We start from the raw sequence: 17978 nt of genomic DNA, 5'->3' as shown, positions 1-17978 counted from the left end.
ATAATTCATTATATGTATACAATGTTTTATAGTTTAAAGTGTTTCAACAATTATTCCTCCCAACTCTCTGAAGAAGGCAGAACATTATAATCCCTATTCACAGATGGAAAAACTGAGGTTCTAAGAAGTAAAGTGACTTACCCAAAGTCACATGGCGGTAAATAGCACAGAGCCGGGACTAGAGTGTTTGGATTTTTATTTCTCTGCTCTTTCCAGAAGTTTAATATCAAAGGGCCAAACTTCTGAGGGATGCAAGGTTCATGAACAGTATTATACACCCTCTTCCATATTTTTATACAGGGGAAATCTAACTAGAATGAACACTGAAGAGGAGGATTTTTTTAAGGCAGTGTTTTAAGAGGATATATGAAATGTGGCAGAGGGAGATATTAGCACTTCCAGATGCATGCTCCCCAACTCCACCCCAATTTAGTTGTGAGTCTAGCTTGTAAGCCCCAGGTATTTTAGCACTGACTGTCAGAGTCACCCCCTCACCTGGTGCTGGCCCCAGAGTGCAGGCCCCACTACAGATGTCCTCACCTCCTGGAACTGAGGAATATTTCTGCATCCCGAATGAGACCTGTAGATACTGCTGTATGATGGCTTCTGAGCCAGCCCCAGTAATTCACTGGGGATGCCGCTGAATCCTTCCTGGCTCACCCTCACCAGTCAGCTGAATCAAGGCCTCAGGGCACCAGGCTCTTAAAAGAGGGGAAAGACGCCTGTGTTATGGGGCCTTGTTGACAAAAGGGAAAATGCCATGTTTCAGACTTCTCTTCCCAGCCTCTGGTTCCTGGCCTCAGTGTCAAACACAGTTACAGTCTGATCATTCTCGCCCTTGGGATGTATTTGGCCTTCTTCTAATGCAGAGTGAATGGGTTTTCTGGGCCATAACTTGGTTACACATGTTCCCATCCCAAAAGTGGGAAGAATGGAGAAGTGGAGTGTCATTTTACCAGGGTGAATACTATGCCTACTTCAGTGACCCTAGCCTGTGACCAGTATCCACACTGTCTAATTAGAGTCCTGCCCTGCCCCAGCCCCTGTCCTTAGCCATCTGAGAGAGGCTGGTTTCTGCCACGTGCTTGGTTCCAAGCCTGTCAAATTACACTGAGGACTCATCTCTCACTTGGCTTATTTCTTCTGTAACTACCCAGTTGTAGGACCAAGAGTCTAACTGTAATTAGCTCAACTACTTTATCTTCCATTAGGAGACATTTAAAATGTAAAACACTCCTTCGGCTGAATTGTTTTTATCAGCAAAAGGAATATATAACTCAGAGTACATTTTGAATCAAAACATATTATCTAGACAAATCAGTTTTTCTATTTTTTTCTAAAAAGCCAAGCATATAAACATAAATTCTCTAAAACTCAAGCCAAATTCTGTTTTACTCTTTTCCTCTCAATCCTCAGAGTTAGGTGAGCACTTTAAAAACTCTAGAAATATCCTCAAAATAGACAACATCGCAGAGTGGAGGAAGGAGAGAGAGAGGATGGGCCTGGGGAAGGGGGGAAATGGCCAAAACAGGAGGATGGATTGATTTTTATATACTTGAAGAGTTTATCTACCCAAGAGTTCAAATTAACCATTTGAACAAATGGAAAATGCAATTACTAAAAATACCACTCTTACTAGAACCAGTGAGCATTTTAATATGGTGCAGCTCACTTGCATTTTCAGAGTTCTCTAGATAAAACCTGAAAGTACTTTCCAGAATTTCAATATGAAATCTTAGAGTTTTGATGACAAATAATAATTGGCAGCTAGGATTTTCGGATATCTCAGTTATTTAAAAAGACAATTCATCTTCATGCAGCCAAGAAGAAAGGAGGACTTTCACAATTGCCTGGTGGGCCAGAGATATACAGAGAATTCAGCAAATGAGCTAGTTTGGATTGACTTTTCTCTGTTCCCAGCCAGTTGCTCTGAATTATCAGCTCACACTGTAATGTTGCCTATGGGAGACAGAAGCAGGCACAGTGCCCCACTAAGTGCCATGATTCCTGTGTTCCCCAATGCATCGGCTGTGGGTGTGTGTGGTGCCCTGTCGCCTTCTGGCTGGCATGAATCCTTCAGGATGACCTGGCTGTTGTCCTCAGGGTTGGAAAAGGAAAACTTCGCTGTTTCAGGATTCCCTTTGATGGAGTTCTCTGTGGGGGTCCTTTGTTGACAGGGCCTACTTGGAGCTTGAGATCACGCTGTCTCAGGAGCAGATTCAGAAGTACACAGACTGCCTGCAATTCTATGTGAACAACACGCTTAAAGAACTGAGGAGGCTCTTCCTTGTCCAGGACCTGGTGGATTCCTTAAAAGTACGATTGCTTAAGGCGTTCCGTTTGACGGTGTTGAGTTTTATTTTCCCTAACGGTGTAACGTTATAAACTGCGACATGATGGAGAATACAATAACAAGTGCTAATTATATTCTAGAGTCAGAAAATCTCCAGCTGTCCAGTACCATGGAGCTCATCCAGTCTAATCCCCTCATTTTACAGATGCTGGAACTATGGTTCAGAGAGGTTAAGATACTTGCCTGAGGTTGCCAAGTGAGTCACTGATAGAGCTGGGATCAAACCCAGGTCACACAGCTTCTAGTTCTGTACTTTTTACAATATCCCAGGTTGCTTCTCCTTACCATTTTCAAATCCTCAATTTCCTAAAATTATTTTAAAAATAAAAATCTAGTTTTGGGAATGTAAAAAATATATATGCTTTTTCTTTGAAATGCTGGACTCTGCTAATAATAAGACATGTGGGCTGTGAGACTGAACCCCTGAGGGGAGAGGACCTTGGGCACTTGGGTGTTATTCCTGGTGCCATCATTGAACTCACCAGGTTTCTTTGAACAAGCTGCTATGACCACCCCGTGGCTTACATGTAAAACCAAAGTCAATCAATCATGATTCAACAGGGCAAGGATGTTGTGAGTTCCCTGTTCCCCCAGAGCACTTTGTACTCACGAGGGAGGGGTCTCCCATGGGCTGCTCCATAACTGAGGAAGAAAGAGCAGAAGGAAAGTGAGTGATGAGGCCTTAACCCTCAAGGTGCTTTACTGGAATAATGTCTTGGCAGGTAACGACTAAAAAAGAGATAGCAGGGAGATTATAATTACTTACCGTAGGGCTTTTAAGGTGACATTTCTCTTGACATTTGTAATGTAAAAATTGTGGGCTAGAATGGGGATCAGCAAACCTGATCTATAAAGGGCCATATAGTGAATATTTAAGGCTTTGCAGGCTACACAGTCTTTGTTGCAGCTACTCAACTTTGCCATTATAGCAGGAAAGCAGCCAAAGACAATATGTAAATGAATGACTGTGGCTGTGTACTAATAAAACATTGTTTATGAATACTGAAAATTGAATTTCATATCATTTTCACATATCACAAAATGTTATTCCTGTTTTGATTTTCTTTGACTATTGCAAAATGTAAAATCCATTCTTAACTTGTGGGCCCATACAAAAACAGGCCAATGGCCAGTTTGCTGACCCCTGCCCTAGATTATTATTTCGTTGAGTCCTTCAAATCTTACAACAAAGAGATCCAAAGGGTTCAGAGAGATGTAAAAACAGGATCCTCTTTCAGTAATTCTGTGATGAGCTTTAAATGCTCTTACATTTTCTATTGAAACCATGACGTAGTTTGCCTCAAGTTTTAATCTAAAGAAGTCAATGAAATGAGACTCTTATCTGTCACGATGGTTCTAGAAGCTCTGATCATCATTTCATTATTTAGTTTGCAGTCCTGATGTGGCTCCTGACTTACGTTGGCGCTCTCTTCAATGGCCTGACCCTGCTGCTCATGGGTAAGGACAGACAAGCGTGTTATGTCTCCCCTCACACGTTCTGTGAGCATAAAGCTTCCTAGGCTGTTAGCTGTTAGCTTGCTTGGATGGATTCCTAGCAACAAATGCCAGATTCTCTGAGTCCAGAGCATTTCCCTGACCATCATAGTTCAATTAAAGAGTATAATATATATTACATAGTAATAATGAATTTCTTAATCTGAAGGTTTTTTTTCTTCAACCGTAACTGGTTTTATTTGGCTTCAAATATATATCTGCTTCAATGGCATTTATGTGTAGAAGTTCATTTTCTTCTTAGGAGGTCATTCCCTCATTCCAGGAATAATGACTTAATATCCGTGAAGACCTCAGCATATTTTTGTTTTCCTTATGAACTAGTCCTGCCATCTTTTAGCTAGAATGCTGGCTACTGCAAATAATGTCATAATATCACATGACTATATAAAAATATATCTATAAGCTTATTCTTACTGACAACTCTCAATTTTAATACTATATTTGTTTTTCATCCCAGCTGTGGTTTCAATGTTTACTCTACCTGTAGTGTATGTTAAGCACCAGGTAAGATCTATGTAGTGTCAAACATTCATGTTAAGTTTTGACCTTGTGAACCTTGGATGTGCTCATGATTTCTTCCTCTTTGTAGGCACAGATTGACCAATACCTGGGACTTGTGAGGACTCACATAAATGCTGTTGTGGCAAAGTAAGTTACATAGTGCACTTCATAAAAAGGAGAGACCACCTTAGGCAGGCGTTTGACTGGATTAGATAGGAGTAATAAAAGGATAAGAAAATAATAGGTTGATTTATGATCATTCACTTATTTGAGGCTTATATTCACACCCTTCCCAATTATATTATTTCATAAATTAAGTATGAATTTTAAAACTTCCAATTAAACAAAACTTTCAGTGGTTTATTCAGGTATAATGAAGTGAATTTTAATGAATGAATGATATTAAGCTCTATCTGGGGACTGGCTCATGTCCAAGAATAAAATGGGTTGGAGGAAAGAAAGAAGCCTGAGTCAGGAAAGTGAAATTAATTTATAACAGTTTAATCGAAATAAAAACAATTAAGTTAAACATTTTCAATTTTTAAACAATAAATATCACTAACTTTTTAAACCATTGAAATTATTTTTAAAACTTAAAACTTTTTTTAATCTTTAGAACTTTTGTTACATTTTAAATTACACCATTTTAACTCAGCAAGTGTGTGTGTTTGCTTATTTTATTAACAGCATTGCTTTTCAAACCTGAGTCTTAAATAGACTGTACTTTATGGCTACTTTATATATTAGGAGATAAAGATTCCAGTTATAAGTACCTACAGTTAATATGGTCGTTAACTTAGTAGTTTTCCTTAATTCTTAAATTAGTGTTTTTAGATATGTCTTCATCTAAAATGATAGTTTTTATGTTGTCCTTATTACTCAAGATTTTGTTTTAATCAAAAGCTGACCTAAGCTTCAACTACAAATACATGTCTCAAAAAACTGGACTTTCTCTCTAGTAATCTTAGAATCATGTGGCTAGACCTAGGTGATGGTCAGAATTCAAGGGAAGTATTTTACATAGTAAGAGATGTATAAAACAAAACAAACAAATAAGAAAAAAACAAGCACTTTAAAGTTCCTCTGCTATTTGATTTGCATATCATCAGTTACAGTTCTCTCCTGAAGTATATAAAGATTTTTGTTTTTTACTGTGTATTGTTTATATTCTTCCTCTTAAATTCATGGTGAATTTGAATCTGTATCAGATCTGTAGCACATTTCAAAATGCCTGAAATTATCAGCTTGGACACAAATGCAACTAATACCTAATGAAAATCAATAAATTAAGGATATTCATTACTTTGTACTAAGAAATGGCAGCATGGTATAATATGAAACTTGGTGTTTACCAAACCTGGGGAACCTGTTAAAAAAATGAATTCCCAGACTGTACAACAGACTTATGGAAATAGAATTCCTAGAATAAGGGACCTGTAATCTATATTTTAATGAACTCCCTAGGTGCCTTTTTGGCAGTTAGAACTGTGTTTAGGAACTACAGCAAAGAACACTAGAATAGGAGCTTGGAAACTGGAGGATAGAAGTTTTAGTGCTCAGTCGTCCAATACTTAGTTTGAGGATCTTGAACAAATCACATCTCTTAATTTTTTATTTGACTGATTAGTTGCTTGCTTCCAAAAAAAGACATACTTATTGTTTTACGGGAACTGCATGTAACAGGCACAGAGAGTATAAAGAGGAATGAGATGATCCTATCCTAGCAGAGCTCTCAGCCTATAGGTGCAGACAAAACTGTAAAGAAATAACTATAAGACAGTATAAGAATGACAATAGAGTTGCATAAAATATTAAAGTGAGAGAGATAAGAAAACTACTGGTCTTACCTGGAGGGGATAATGGAGAGCTACTAAAATGAGGGCCCTTGCCAGCATGGTCAGGTTCTGCTGCAGACTTCTCTCTGTGTCCTCACATGGCAGAAGTGGAAGGAAGCTCTCTGGGTTCTCTTTTATAGGGCACTAATTGCATCCATGAGGGCTCCGTTCTCGTGAACTAATCACCTCCCAAAGGCCCCCACCACCTAATACCAACACACTGGGGGTTAGGTTTCAACATATGAATTTTGTGGGGGCAGGGTGAGGGGTGGAGCGAGACATAAACATTCAATCTATAGCAGCCTTGAAAGATGGGTAAACACTCATCAGGTGGATGATGAGGGGAAAGACATTGCAAGAAGAAATAATACAGGTAGAGGCAGAAACATGAAAATGTAGGCCAAGTTCAGGGAGCAGTGAGTCAACCAGTGTATCTGAAGTTTAAATGAATGGAAAGATGAACTGGAAAGGGTCTAGAAAGAGAGGCAGAGGACAAGTATTGAACGCTGTAAGGAGTTATGACTCTGACTCAGCAAGAAATAGCCTGCCCTTGATGTTCCTATGCAGGAGATTGATGTAATCAGACTTGTATTTTGCACAGATTACTATGATAGTCTAGTGGGAGGAGAATTGGAGAGGAAAGTGGAGATGTGGTGATTAGCTGGGAGGCTATTAGAATTCAAACGAAAGGGTATAGGCCTGTTAAAATGAAGGGAAAGGAGAGATGGCAGAGAAGTAAAATATATGAATGTAGGTATACAGTATAGTTGGTTAAATTAAAATTGGAAATCAAGGATCTGAAAAGGAATAGAAAGGAAGCTAAGAACAAAAAGAGAAACTGGGGAAGTTACGTAGTTCTTGTTACCAGAAAGGAGGAAACAGCAGTTCTTCAAAAGAATCTGTTTTGCCTGACACTAAATTTTGAAGGAGATTTCTTGGTGGGATCTTACCTCTAAGGCTCCTTCAACCTCTGAAATTCTGATTCCATGCTAGAATAACTCCACTAAAGGAACTCACACCCTTTTAGTGAAACAGTTAAGAACATGATCTTTGGAATCAGATAGACTGGTTTGAGTCCATTTCTGGCATTTTTTAGCTATATAAGTTCATTATGCATGTTATTTGACTCCCTGAGCTTGTTTCCTTATCTATACATTGAAAAGATAACGTCTATAAAGTACTCTTACTTGGACATGGGAAGCAGTCAATAAATATTCAGTGATCATGATCATGATCATCCTTCTACTGCTTAGAGATCAGTTCACGAGGGCTGTGGAGGACAGTCCCAGACTGGGTCAGGAGACCTTGGTGCCCCTCCCTTCTCTATACTGAGTGGATGATGAACCTGTCCAAGTCAGTTAACCTTCCTGTGTCTCAGTTTTCCAGCTCTAAAGGCTGACAAATTTGAAAAGGTAAAATAAATATTTTAGAGGAAATTAAAGCTTTAAATAACTGAAAACCTAATAAGAAATCTGCCTCAAGTGAATACAACTCTCCATGTCCAGGTGAGTTATATTCTAGGATGGTAAAATAGTCTGAAATTGGGCAGGAACTGTCCTGATTTTCAAATGAGAAAAACAGATTCTAGAAATTACCTTTTGATGAATCGAATGCCTACTTTCAAGCAAAGTTCCAGAGTGAATTAGTAAAAATGTAGGTAAATACTCAGATCGTTCTGTGATCACTAAACTGAGGGATCATACAGCCTGCTCTAACCAGCAAGAATTTGGATTTCAGTGGAGGTACTAGAAAAGTCTTCCTGGTGTCCTTGAGGAGAAAATGGAGATGTACGGTCCAGGTGATAGCACAAGTGGTAGAGTTCTAGAAGGTTGAAATAGTAGACCCTAGGGATGTTCATTAATCCATCAAATATCCATCTGGGGCAAGGTGTAGTAATGTGACAGAGGGCTCTGCCCTTGACTCCATGACTTTCCATCTCAGTATTTCACATGACTATGTGAAGACAAATCAAATATACTCATCAGAGTTCTAGGTGACACATAGCTTAGAGCAAAAGCACATTCAGAAGACAGCAAAACTCAATATTCAAAATGAATCAAGTGATCTTGAGTAATGTAGAACTGTGAACTGAAATTAATAAAATAAAACTGACAGGGAAAGCAAAGTTCTATATTTAGGAAAGTCAACTTTGCAAATATAGAATGGGAAGAAGGGCAGATGAGATAGGGTACAACAGTAGCTGTGTAAAAAATACCGGAGGGGGTTTAATCGATGAATTGACCACAGCCAAATATGAGTCAATAATGTACTGAGGCATATTTTTTAAAATCTATGCAAGTTTAGATGTTATTAATAGAAGTATAAATCAAAATCAAAAGAGGCCATAGTTGTTTCATATTCCATATTGTCATTCCATATCTGTGTTAAATTTCAGAGTTGGACATATTAACAGCTGCAGTTATATACTGGAGTAATGTCAGAAAGATGACCGGGTACTGAAGTATTGGAAATCTGACAGTAATGGCGAGTGACAGCCCAGCTTCACTGGGGATGATTACTCTGGAAAAGAGATAACTTTAAAAGAACACAATAGGTATCCTCAAATATTTGGAGGTCTAACATTGTGAAAGAAGTAGTCTTCCTTTTTTTCTCTAACAAGCTGTGACTGGAAAGTCCAGAACTTCTGAGATTTGAATGAAACGTGAGGGAAAACAGTACCAATTAGAGTTGTTCAACAATGAAACCATTCGCCGCATGAAACAGTGAGCTCACTGACACCCATTCAAGTATTCACATAAAAGTTAGTTGACCACTGTTACAAATGTGGTAAAAAGGACGTCCATGATGGGAGAAGAGTAGAATTAGTTAACACCTAGTCTACTGTGGTATTCTAAAGCATTTCAAAACTAAAACATATATCTTGAACTCTTTTTTTAATTTTTGAATTTTATTTATTTATTTTTTATACAGCAGGTTCTTATTAGTTATCTATTTTATACATATTAGTGTATACATGTCAATCCCAATCTCCCAGTTCATACCACCACCACCACCCCCCCTGCCACTTTCCCCCCTTGGTGTCCATACGTTTGTTCTCTACATCTGTGTCTCTACTTCTGCCCTGCAAACCGGTTCATCTGTACCATTTTTCTAGGTTCCACATATATGCGTTAATATACGATATTTGTTTTTCTCTTTCTGACTTACTTCACTCTGTATGACAGTCTCTAGATCCATCCACATCTCTACAAATGACCCAATTTCATTCCTTTTATGGCTGAGTAATATTCCATTGTATATATGTACCACATCTTCTTTATCCATTCATCTCTCGATGGGCATTTAGGTTGCTTCCATGACCTGGCTATTGTAAATAGTGCTGCAATGAACATTGGGGTGCATGTGTCTTTTTAAATTATGGTTTTCTGTCAGTATATGCCCAGTAGTGGGATTGCTGGGTCATATGGTAATTCTATTTTCAGTTTTTTAAGGAACCTGCATACTATTCTCCATAGTGGCTGTATCAATTTACATTCCCACCAACAGACCAAGAGGGTTCCCTTTTCTCCACACCCTCTCCAGCATTTATTGTTTGTAGATTGTCTGATGATGCCGATTCTAACTGGTGTGAGGTGATACCTCATTGTAGTTTTGATTTGCATTTCTCTAATGATTAGTGATGTTGAGCAGCTTTGCATGTGCTTCTTGGCCATCTGCATGTCTTCTTTGGAGAAATGTCTATTTAGGTCTTCTGCCCATTTTTGGATTCGGTTGTTTGTTTTTTTAATATTGAGCTGTATGAGCTGTTTATATATTTTGGAGATTAATCCTTTGTCCATTGATTCGTTTTCAAATATTTTCTCCCATTCTGAGGGTTGTCTTTTCATCTTGTTTATGGTTTCCTTTGCTGTGCAAAAGCTTTTAAGTTTCATTAGGTCCCATTTGTTTATTTTTGTTTTTATTTCCATTACTCTAGGTGGTGGATCAAAAAAGATCTTGCTGTGATTTATGTCAAAGAGTGTTCTTCCTATGTTTTCCTTTAAGAGTTTTATAGTGTCCAGTCTTCCATTTAGGTCTTTAAGCCATTTTGAGTTTATTATTGTGTATGGTGTAAGGGAGTGTTCTAATTTTATTCTTTTACATGTAGCTGTCCAGTTTTCCCAGCACCATTTATTGAAGAGACTGTCTTTTCTCCATTGTATATCCTTGCTTCCTTTGTCATAGATTAGTTGACCATAGGTGCGTGGGTTAATCTCTGGGCTTTCTATCCTGTTCAATTAATCTATGTTTCTGTTTTTGTGCCAGTACCATATTGTCTTGATTACTGTAGCTTTGTAGTATAGTCTGAAGTCAGGGAGTCTGATTCCTCCAGCTCCGTTTTTTTCCCTCAAGACTGCTTTGGCTATTCAGGGTCTTTTGTGTCTCCATACAAATATTAAGATTTTTTGTTCTAGTTCCGTAAAAAATGCCACTGGTAATTTGATAGGGATTGCACTGAATCTGTAGATTGCTTTGGGTAGTATAGTCATTTTCACAATATTGATTCTTCCAATCCAAGAACATGGTATATCTCTCCTTCTGTTTGTGTCATCTTTGATTTCTTTCATCAGTGTCTTATAGTTTTCTGAGTACAGGTCTTTCACCTCCTTTGGTAAGTTTATTCCTAGGTCTTTTATTCTTTTTGTTGCAATGGTGAATGGGATTGTTTCCTTAATTTCTCTTTCTGATCTTTTGTTGTTAGTACATAGGGATGCAAGAGATTTCTGTGCATTAATTTTGTATCCTGCAGCTTTACCAAATTCATTGATTAGCTCTAGTAGTTTTCTGGTGGCATTTTTAGGATTCTCTATGTATAGTATCATGTCATCTGCACACAGTGACAGTTTTACTTCTTCTTTCCAATTTGTATTCCTTTTATTTCTTTTTCCTCTCTGATTGCCGGGGCTAGGACTTCCAAAACCACGTTGAATAATAGTGGCGAGAATGGACATCCTTGTCTTGTTCCTGATCTTAGAGGAAATACTTTCAGTTTTTCACGATTGAGAGTGATGTTTGCTGTGGGTTTGTCGTATATGACCTTTATTATGTTGAGATAGGTTCCCTCTATGCCCACTTTCTGGAGAGTTTTTATCATAAATGGGTGTTGACTTTTGTCAAAAGCTTATTCTGCATCTATTGAGATGATCCTATGGTTTTTATTCTTCAATTTGTAATATGGTTTATCACATTGATTGATTTGCATATATTGAAGAATCCTTGCATCCCTGGGATAATTCCCACTTGATCATGGTGTATGATCCTTTTAATGTGTTGTTGGATTCTGTTTGAGAGTATTTTGTTGAGGATTTTTGCATCTATATTCATCAGTGATATTGGCCTGTAATTTTCTTTTTTTGTAGTATCTTTGTCTGGTTTTGGTATCAGGGTGATGGTGGCCTTGTAGAATGAGTTTGGGAGTGTTCCTTCCTCTGCAGTTTTTTGGAAGAGTTTGAGAAGGATGGGTGTTAGCTCTTCTCTAAATGCTTTATAGAATTCACCTGTGAAGCCATCTGGTCCTGGGCTTTTGTTTGTTGGAAGATTTTTAATCACAGTTTCAATTTCATTACTTGGTCTGTTCATATTTTCTATTTCTTCCTGGTTCAGTCTTGGAAGGTTATACCTTTCTAAGAATTTCTTCCAGGTCGTCCATTTTATTGGCATAGAGTTGCTTGTAGTAGTTTCTTAGGATGCTTTGTATTTCTGCGGTGCCCGTTGTAACTTCTCCTTTTTCATTTCTAATTTTATTGACTTGAGTCCTCTCCCTACTTTTCTTGGTGAGTCTGGCTAAAGGTTTATCAATTTTGTTTATCTTCTCACAGAACCAGCTTTTAGTTTTATTGATTTTTGCTATTGTTTTCTTTGTTTCTATGTCATTTATTTCTGCTCTGATCTTTACGATTTCTTTCCTTCTACTAACTTTGGGTTTTGTTTGTTCTGCATTCTCTAGTTCCTTTAGGTGTACGTTTAGTTTGTTTATTTGAGATGTTTCTTGTTTCTTTAGGTAGGCTTGTATAGCTATAAACTTCCCTCTTAGAACTGCTTTTGCTGCATCCCATAGGTTTTAGATCATCGTGTTTTCGTTGTCATTTGTCTCTAGGTATTTTTTGATTTCCTCTTTGATTTCTTCAGTGATCTCTTGGTTATTTAGTAATGTATTATTTAGCCTCCACGTGTTTGTGTTTTTTACGTTTTTTCTCCTGTAATTGATTTTTAATCTCATAGCGTTGTGGTCAGAAAAGATGCTTGATATGATTTCAGTTTTATTAAATTTACCGAGGCTTGATTTGTGACCCAAGATGTGATCTATCCTGGAGAATGTTCTGTGTGCACTTGAGAAGAAAGTGTAATCTGCTGTTTTTGGGTGGAATGTCCTATAAATATCAATTAAATCTCTCTGGTCTATTGTATCATTTAAAGTTTGTGTTTCCTTATTAATTTTCTGTCTGGATGATCTCTCCATTGGTGTAAGTGAGGTGTTAAAGTCCCCCACTATTATTGTGTTACTGTTGATTTCCTCATTTATAGCTGTTAGCCTTTGCCTTATGTACTGAGGTGCTCCTATGTTGGGTGCATATATATTTATAATTGTTATATCTTCTTCTTGGATTGATCCCTTGATCATTATGTAGTGTCCTTCCTTGTCTCATAACATTCTTTATTTTAAAGTCTATTTTATCTGATATGAGTATTGTTTCTCCAGCTTTCTTTTGATTTCCATTTGCATGGAATATCTTTTTCCATCCCCTCACTTTCAGTCTGTATGTGTCCCTAGATCTGAAGTGGGTCTCTTGTAGACAGTATATATATGGGTCTTGTTTTTGTATCCATTCAGTGAGCCTGTGTGTTTTGGTTGGAGCATTTAATCCATTCACGTTTAAGGTAATTATCTATATGTATTTTCCTATTACCATTTTCTTAATTGTTTTGAGTTTGTTTTTGTAGGTCCTTTTCTTTTCTTGTGTTTCCCACTTAGAGAAGTTCCTTTAGCATTTGTTGTAGAGCTGGTTTGGTGGTGCTGAATTCTCTTAGCTTTTGCTTGTCTGTAAAGCTTTCGATTTCTCTACTGAATGTGAATGTGATCCTTGCTGGGTAGAGTAATCTTGGTTGTAGGTTCTTCCCTTTCATCACTTTAAATATATCGTGCCACCCCTTCTGGCTTATAGAGTTTCTGCTGAGAAATCAGCTGTTAACCTTATGAGACTTCCCTTGTATGTTATTTGTCCTTTTTCCCTTGTTGCTTTCAATAATTTTTCTTTGTCTTTAATTTTTGTCAATTTGATTACTATGTGTCTTGGCGCGTTTCTCCTTGGGTTTATCCTGTATGGGACTCTGCGCTTCCTGGACTTGGGCGGCTATTTCCTTTCCCATGTTAGGAAAGTTTTTGACTATAATCTCTTCAAATATTTTCTCTGGTCCTTTCTCTCTCTCTTCTCCTTCTGGGACCCCTATAATGCGAATGTTGTTGCATTTAATATTGTCCCAGAGGTCTCTTAGGCTGTCTTCATTTCTTTTCATTCTTTTTCTTTATTCTGTTCTGCAGCAGTGAATTTCACCATTCTGTCTTCCAGGTCACTTATTCGTTCTTCTGCCCCAGTTATTCTGCTATTGATTCCTTCTAGTGTATTTTTCATTTCAGTTATTGTATTGTTCATCTCTGTTTGTTTGTTCTTTAATTCTTCTAGGTGTTTGTTCTTTAATTCTTCTAGGTCTTTATTAAACATTTCTTGCATCCTCTCGATCTTTGCCTCCATTCTTATTCTGAGATCCTGTATCATCTTCACTATCATTATTCTGAATTCCTTTTCTGGAAGGTTGCCTATCTCCATTTCATTTAGTTGTTTTTCTGGGGTTTTATCTTGTTCCTTCATCTGGTAAAAACTCCTGCCTTTCCATTTTGTCTATCTTTCTGTGAATCTGGTTTTCCTTCCACAGGCTGCAGAATTGTAGTTCTTCTTGCTTCTGCTGTCTGCCCTCTGGTGGATGAGGCTATCTAAGAGGCTTGTGCAAGCTTCCTGATGGGAGGGACTGGTGGTGGGTAGAGCTCTAGATCTTAAACTTTTGAGAAGACAGACCTAAGGTGTCTCTATTGGAATGTTTCGCACTCTCAGCTGCATTATCAGTTTCTGCCTCTATGTGCTTATTTCCACAATCATAATTTCTCCAGTCTTATGTCCTTGCTATCTCTTTCGTCTCTCCCCACCTCACTTCAATCAGGCCTTCACCCTGAGCACTGAAGTTGCTCTTTGTCAGGGACCCAGTGACTTCCATATTGCCATATCTTGCAGTCATCACTCCATCCTCATCCCTCTCAACCTCTCAGATACTCTTCAACACTACTGCTATCTTTGTTAAACACTTGTCTTGACTAGTGACACTGCTCAAGCCTCAGCTGCTTTCTCCCAGTGTCTTCTCTTGGCTCCTCCTTCTCTGGTTCACCTTTCATCCAGTCCTTTGACCTCAAAGTTTATCTCTGTGTCAAGGACTCCAAAATGTGTATCTCCACAAGTTTAGGTTTTTAAAAAGTCAGCTTTACAAATATAGAATGGGAGGAAAGGGAGGTGAAGGTGAGATAGGGTACAACAGTACTATGTATAAAAAAAATACCTGGAGGGTTTTAATTGGTTAACTGGTCATAGCTAAATATGAGTCAGTGATGTGCTTGAGACATTTTTTTAAAAATCAGTGCAAGTCTAGATGTTTTGAATAGATGTATAAAGTCTAAATCAAAAGGTTTACTGAGGGACTTCCCTGGTTGTCCAGTGGTAAAGAATCCGCCTTACAATGCAGGACTTGCGGGTTTGATCCCTGGTCAGGAAACTAAGATCCCACATGCCACGAGGCAACTAAGCCCATGCGCCTCAACTGGAGAGCCTGCGTGCCACAAACTACAGAGCCCCATGCGCCCTGGAGCCTACATGCCACAACTAGAGAGAAGCATGCGCGCTGCAAGAAAAGATCCTGCATGCCTTAACGAAGATCCTGCGTGCTGCAACTAAGACCTGATGCAGCCAAAAATAAATATAAATAAATAAATAAATAATAAAAATAAATCTAAAAAGGAAAGGTTTACTGAGAGCCAGGTCTAGTCATCTGCTTCTCTGATGTTTTCTCTTGAATGTCCCAAAGATGTTTCAAATTCAACGTGGCCAAACAGATCTTGCAATTTCTGCCCAGAATTTATTTTTCCTTCAGTCGTCACTGTCTTGGTAAATGGCATTATCATTCACCTGGTTGCTCAGGCCAAAAATCAAAGAATCTTCCTTGATTACTCTCTTGTCTTTCCCTTGCCTGCACATTCAATCCATCAACATGGCAGGTGGGTCCTGTCAGCTCCATCTCCACACTAGATCCCCAGAGTGTTCACTTCACTCCATTTCCAAGGCTCCAGTTTCATAACACCCAGGCCATTGCCATCTGGCACCTGGACTGCTATAGTTTTCCCCCATCCGTTATTGCTCTCACCTCTGTTTCCCCAGTTTTTTCACATAACCACCATTATGATCTTCTTTGATCACATCATTCCTCTGCCTAAAATTCATCATGGCTTCCCATCCACAGAATAGAATCTAAATTCCTTACCACTGCCCACAAGTTCCAACACTGTCGGGTTACCACCTGCCTCTCAGACCTCCCCTCCTCACTCACCAAGCACACTGGTCTCTACTCTCCTTGCCTCCTAATCTTGTCCTCACTTTATGGCCTCTGCACTCCCTGCTTCCTCTTCCTGAAACACTTCAAACCCAGATATTTGCCTGGTGGCCTCTTTGGGCATCTGTTTCTCACATCAGTGGATTTAAAGTAGGCATCTCCCAGCTTATCACTGCTGCCCCCTCACTGCCTATCATTCCATCTTGTTTGGGTTTTTTTTTTTTAATAGCATTTATCACCATATGTACTTCTCTTGTTTATCTACTTGTTTATTTATGGTTCCTCAACCCCTAGGAGAATGAAAGCTCCATGAAAGCAGGACCTTCTCCCTTCTGTTCACTGAATTCCAGCATGTAGAAGGGTGCCTAGGACAGAGGAAGGTCTCAGTCAGACTCTGCATGGGGAGCTCATAAAGCTTTGATTTAATGAAACAAAATGCTTCCAGTATAAACCTACCCTAAAATAATACTGCCATACTGTGAGAATCACAGAATTTTAGGGGCATTGGAGATATCTAATTTGCACCCAATAAATGCTCTAGGACCAAGAAAGCTCATTAGCTGGCCTATGTCACACAGCTAATTAGTAGAGAGCTGAAACTAGGATTCAGGTTTCTTAATTCTAGCTCTGGGCAGTTTATGCTGAGGGTGACCATATGTTTCTTTACCTGGAACCATCCATGTTTATGCTTGTTGTCCTAGCATAGTTAGTAACAGCACCCTCTTTCTCTTTCAGAAGTGTCCCAGACTGAGTGATAAATGGTCACCTAACTATATCACAGTTTCTATAATTCTGAGATAAATTGATCTCTTCGTCTACCTAAAAAGTTATAATTTAAGGAATATGGCTTCCTTGGGTCATTCATTATCTAATTTATACTTTCTTCTTATTGCTGCATAGAAATGTGTTTATAGACACTCATACATAAAAATTATAATATCTTTTGGAATATTAAGCTATTTGGTCACTTAGCTAATTAAAGCAACAACACATAATGATGTCATAAAATGATTTCATTAATAACACTTGTGGAGATGCAAGAGGGAAGAGATATGGGAACATATGTATATGTATAACTGATTCACTTTGTTATAAAGCAGAAGCTAACACACCATTGTAAAGCAATTATACTTCAATAAAGATGTTTAAAAAAAAAAAAAATAACACTTGTGATTTACCATCTTCTGATATTGTTTTTTTAGGATTCAGGCTAAAATCCCAGGCGCTAAAAGGCACACTGAGTAAATCAGTACCCCACCAGGGACTGGACACCAAGAGGAATGTCTGAAGTGGTAACAGCTCTGTCTTATATGTTACTATAAATTGATTGTTTCTCCCCCCCAGTATCATAATCTTAGAGACAAACTTTAAAACAGCTGTTTTTAGGCTGTTTCTGTACTCTTAGAATATTTGAGTCACTTGTGTCAAGCACTAAAGCATAGAGAAAAGTGTATTAGATGTGTTTTTTAATTTTGTGTTGCTAAAAAAAAGTGCATGATGGTGAGAACCCAAGTTATCTTTCCTTCGTCGGTGTTCTTCTCTCTGCAATGCTTCTGTAGCTTCTCATGTTCCCTGTGGCTAGGCCTTTCCTGCCCAGTGCACTGATGCAATAGTGGAAATCGCTTATATGTCCTTGGGTTGTTGCTTGGATTAATCTTTAATAACAATATATAGACTTGTAGATCGATGTTTAAGTGTTTTTCCAACACACACAACATAAAAATAAAAACAAGTCGACCGTACTTAGGGTAATCAGTTTTGTATAACTTAAAATAATTAAATAAACAAATAAACCCAAGACAAACATGCAGTACTTTTGTTGTGTGAGACTGATGGGCTGATTTACATGTATGGTAACTAAAAAGTACCAGCATGTTAACTTTATTACAATTTGTATTACTTTCTCTGTAGTTCCTAATGGACTTAATTATGGACTCTGGATATTTGCACTTATGTACTTGATACTGAATGCATAAATAAATGTTACTAAATGTAGAAACTTCTCCCTCTCTTCTCATGATCTCACCAGAAAATGCAAAAGCTCTAAGAAATAAAATCTCCTGTGAACGTGCTGGGAAGGCTGAGGCCAAGTGCTCACTTTACTCCTGTGTCCAGGACCACATAGT

General features: G+C 38.2%; 1 protein-coding gene across 2 annotated transcripts in view; it reads left to right on the top strand.

Moving 5' to 3' along the window:
* The window catches only part of RTN1 (reticulon 1), a 236775-nt gene extending 219297 nt beyond the window's left edge, over positions 1 to 17478 (top strand). The window contains exons 5-9 of one of the 2 annotated variants that reach the window (XM_061182626.1): positions 2178 to 2316; positions 3742 to 3811; positions 4326 to 4372; positions 4458 to 4516; positions 17055 to 17478. In XM_061182626.1, the coding sequence (XP_061038609.1) occupies positions 2178 to 2316; positions 3742 to 3811; positions 4326 to 4372; positions 4458 to 4516; positions 17055 to 17097 (358 nt within the window). In that variant the 3' untranslated portion in view covers positions 17098 to 17478. Of the gene's footprint in view, positions 1 to 2177; positions 2317 to 3741; positions 3812 to 4325; positions 4373 to 4457; positions 4521 to 17054 lie in introns of those variants that run through there. The other variant, XM_061182627.1, reaches the window with a different exon arrangement.
* The last annotated feature ends 500 nt before the right edge of the window (positions 17479 to 17978 follow it).

This window comes from Eubalaena glacialis, chromosome 2 (genome assembly GCF_028564815.1).
Source record: "Eubalaena glacialis isolate mEubGla1 chromosome 2, mEubGla1.1.hap2.+ XY, whole genome shotgun sequence".
NCBI classification, from domain to species: domain Eukaryota; kingdom Metazoa; phylum Chordata; class Mammalia; order Artiodactyla; family Balaenidae; genus Eubalaena; species Eubalaena glacialis.
The sequence above is the reverse complement of the archived record's forward strand: the minus strand, read 5'-3'. Positions and strand labels throughout refer to the sequence as shown.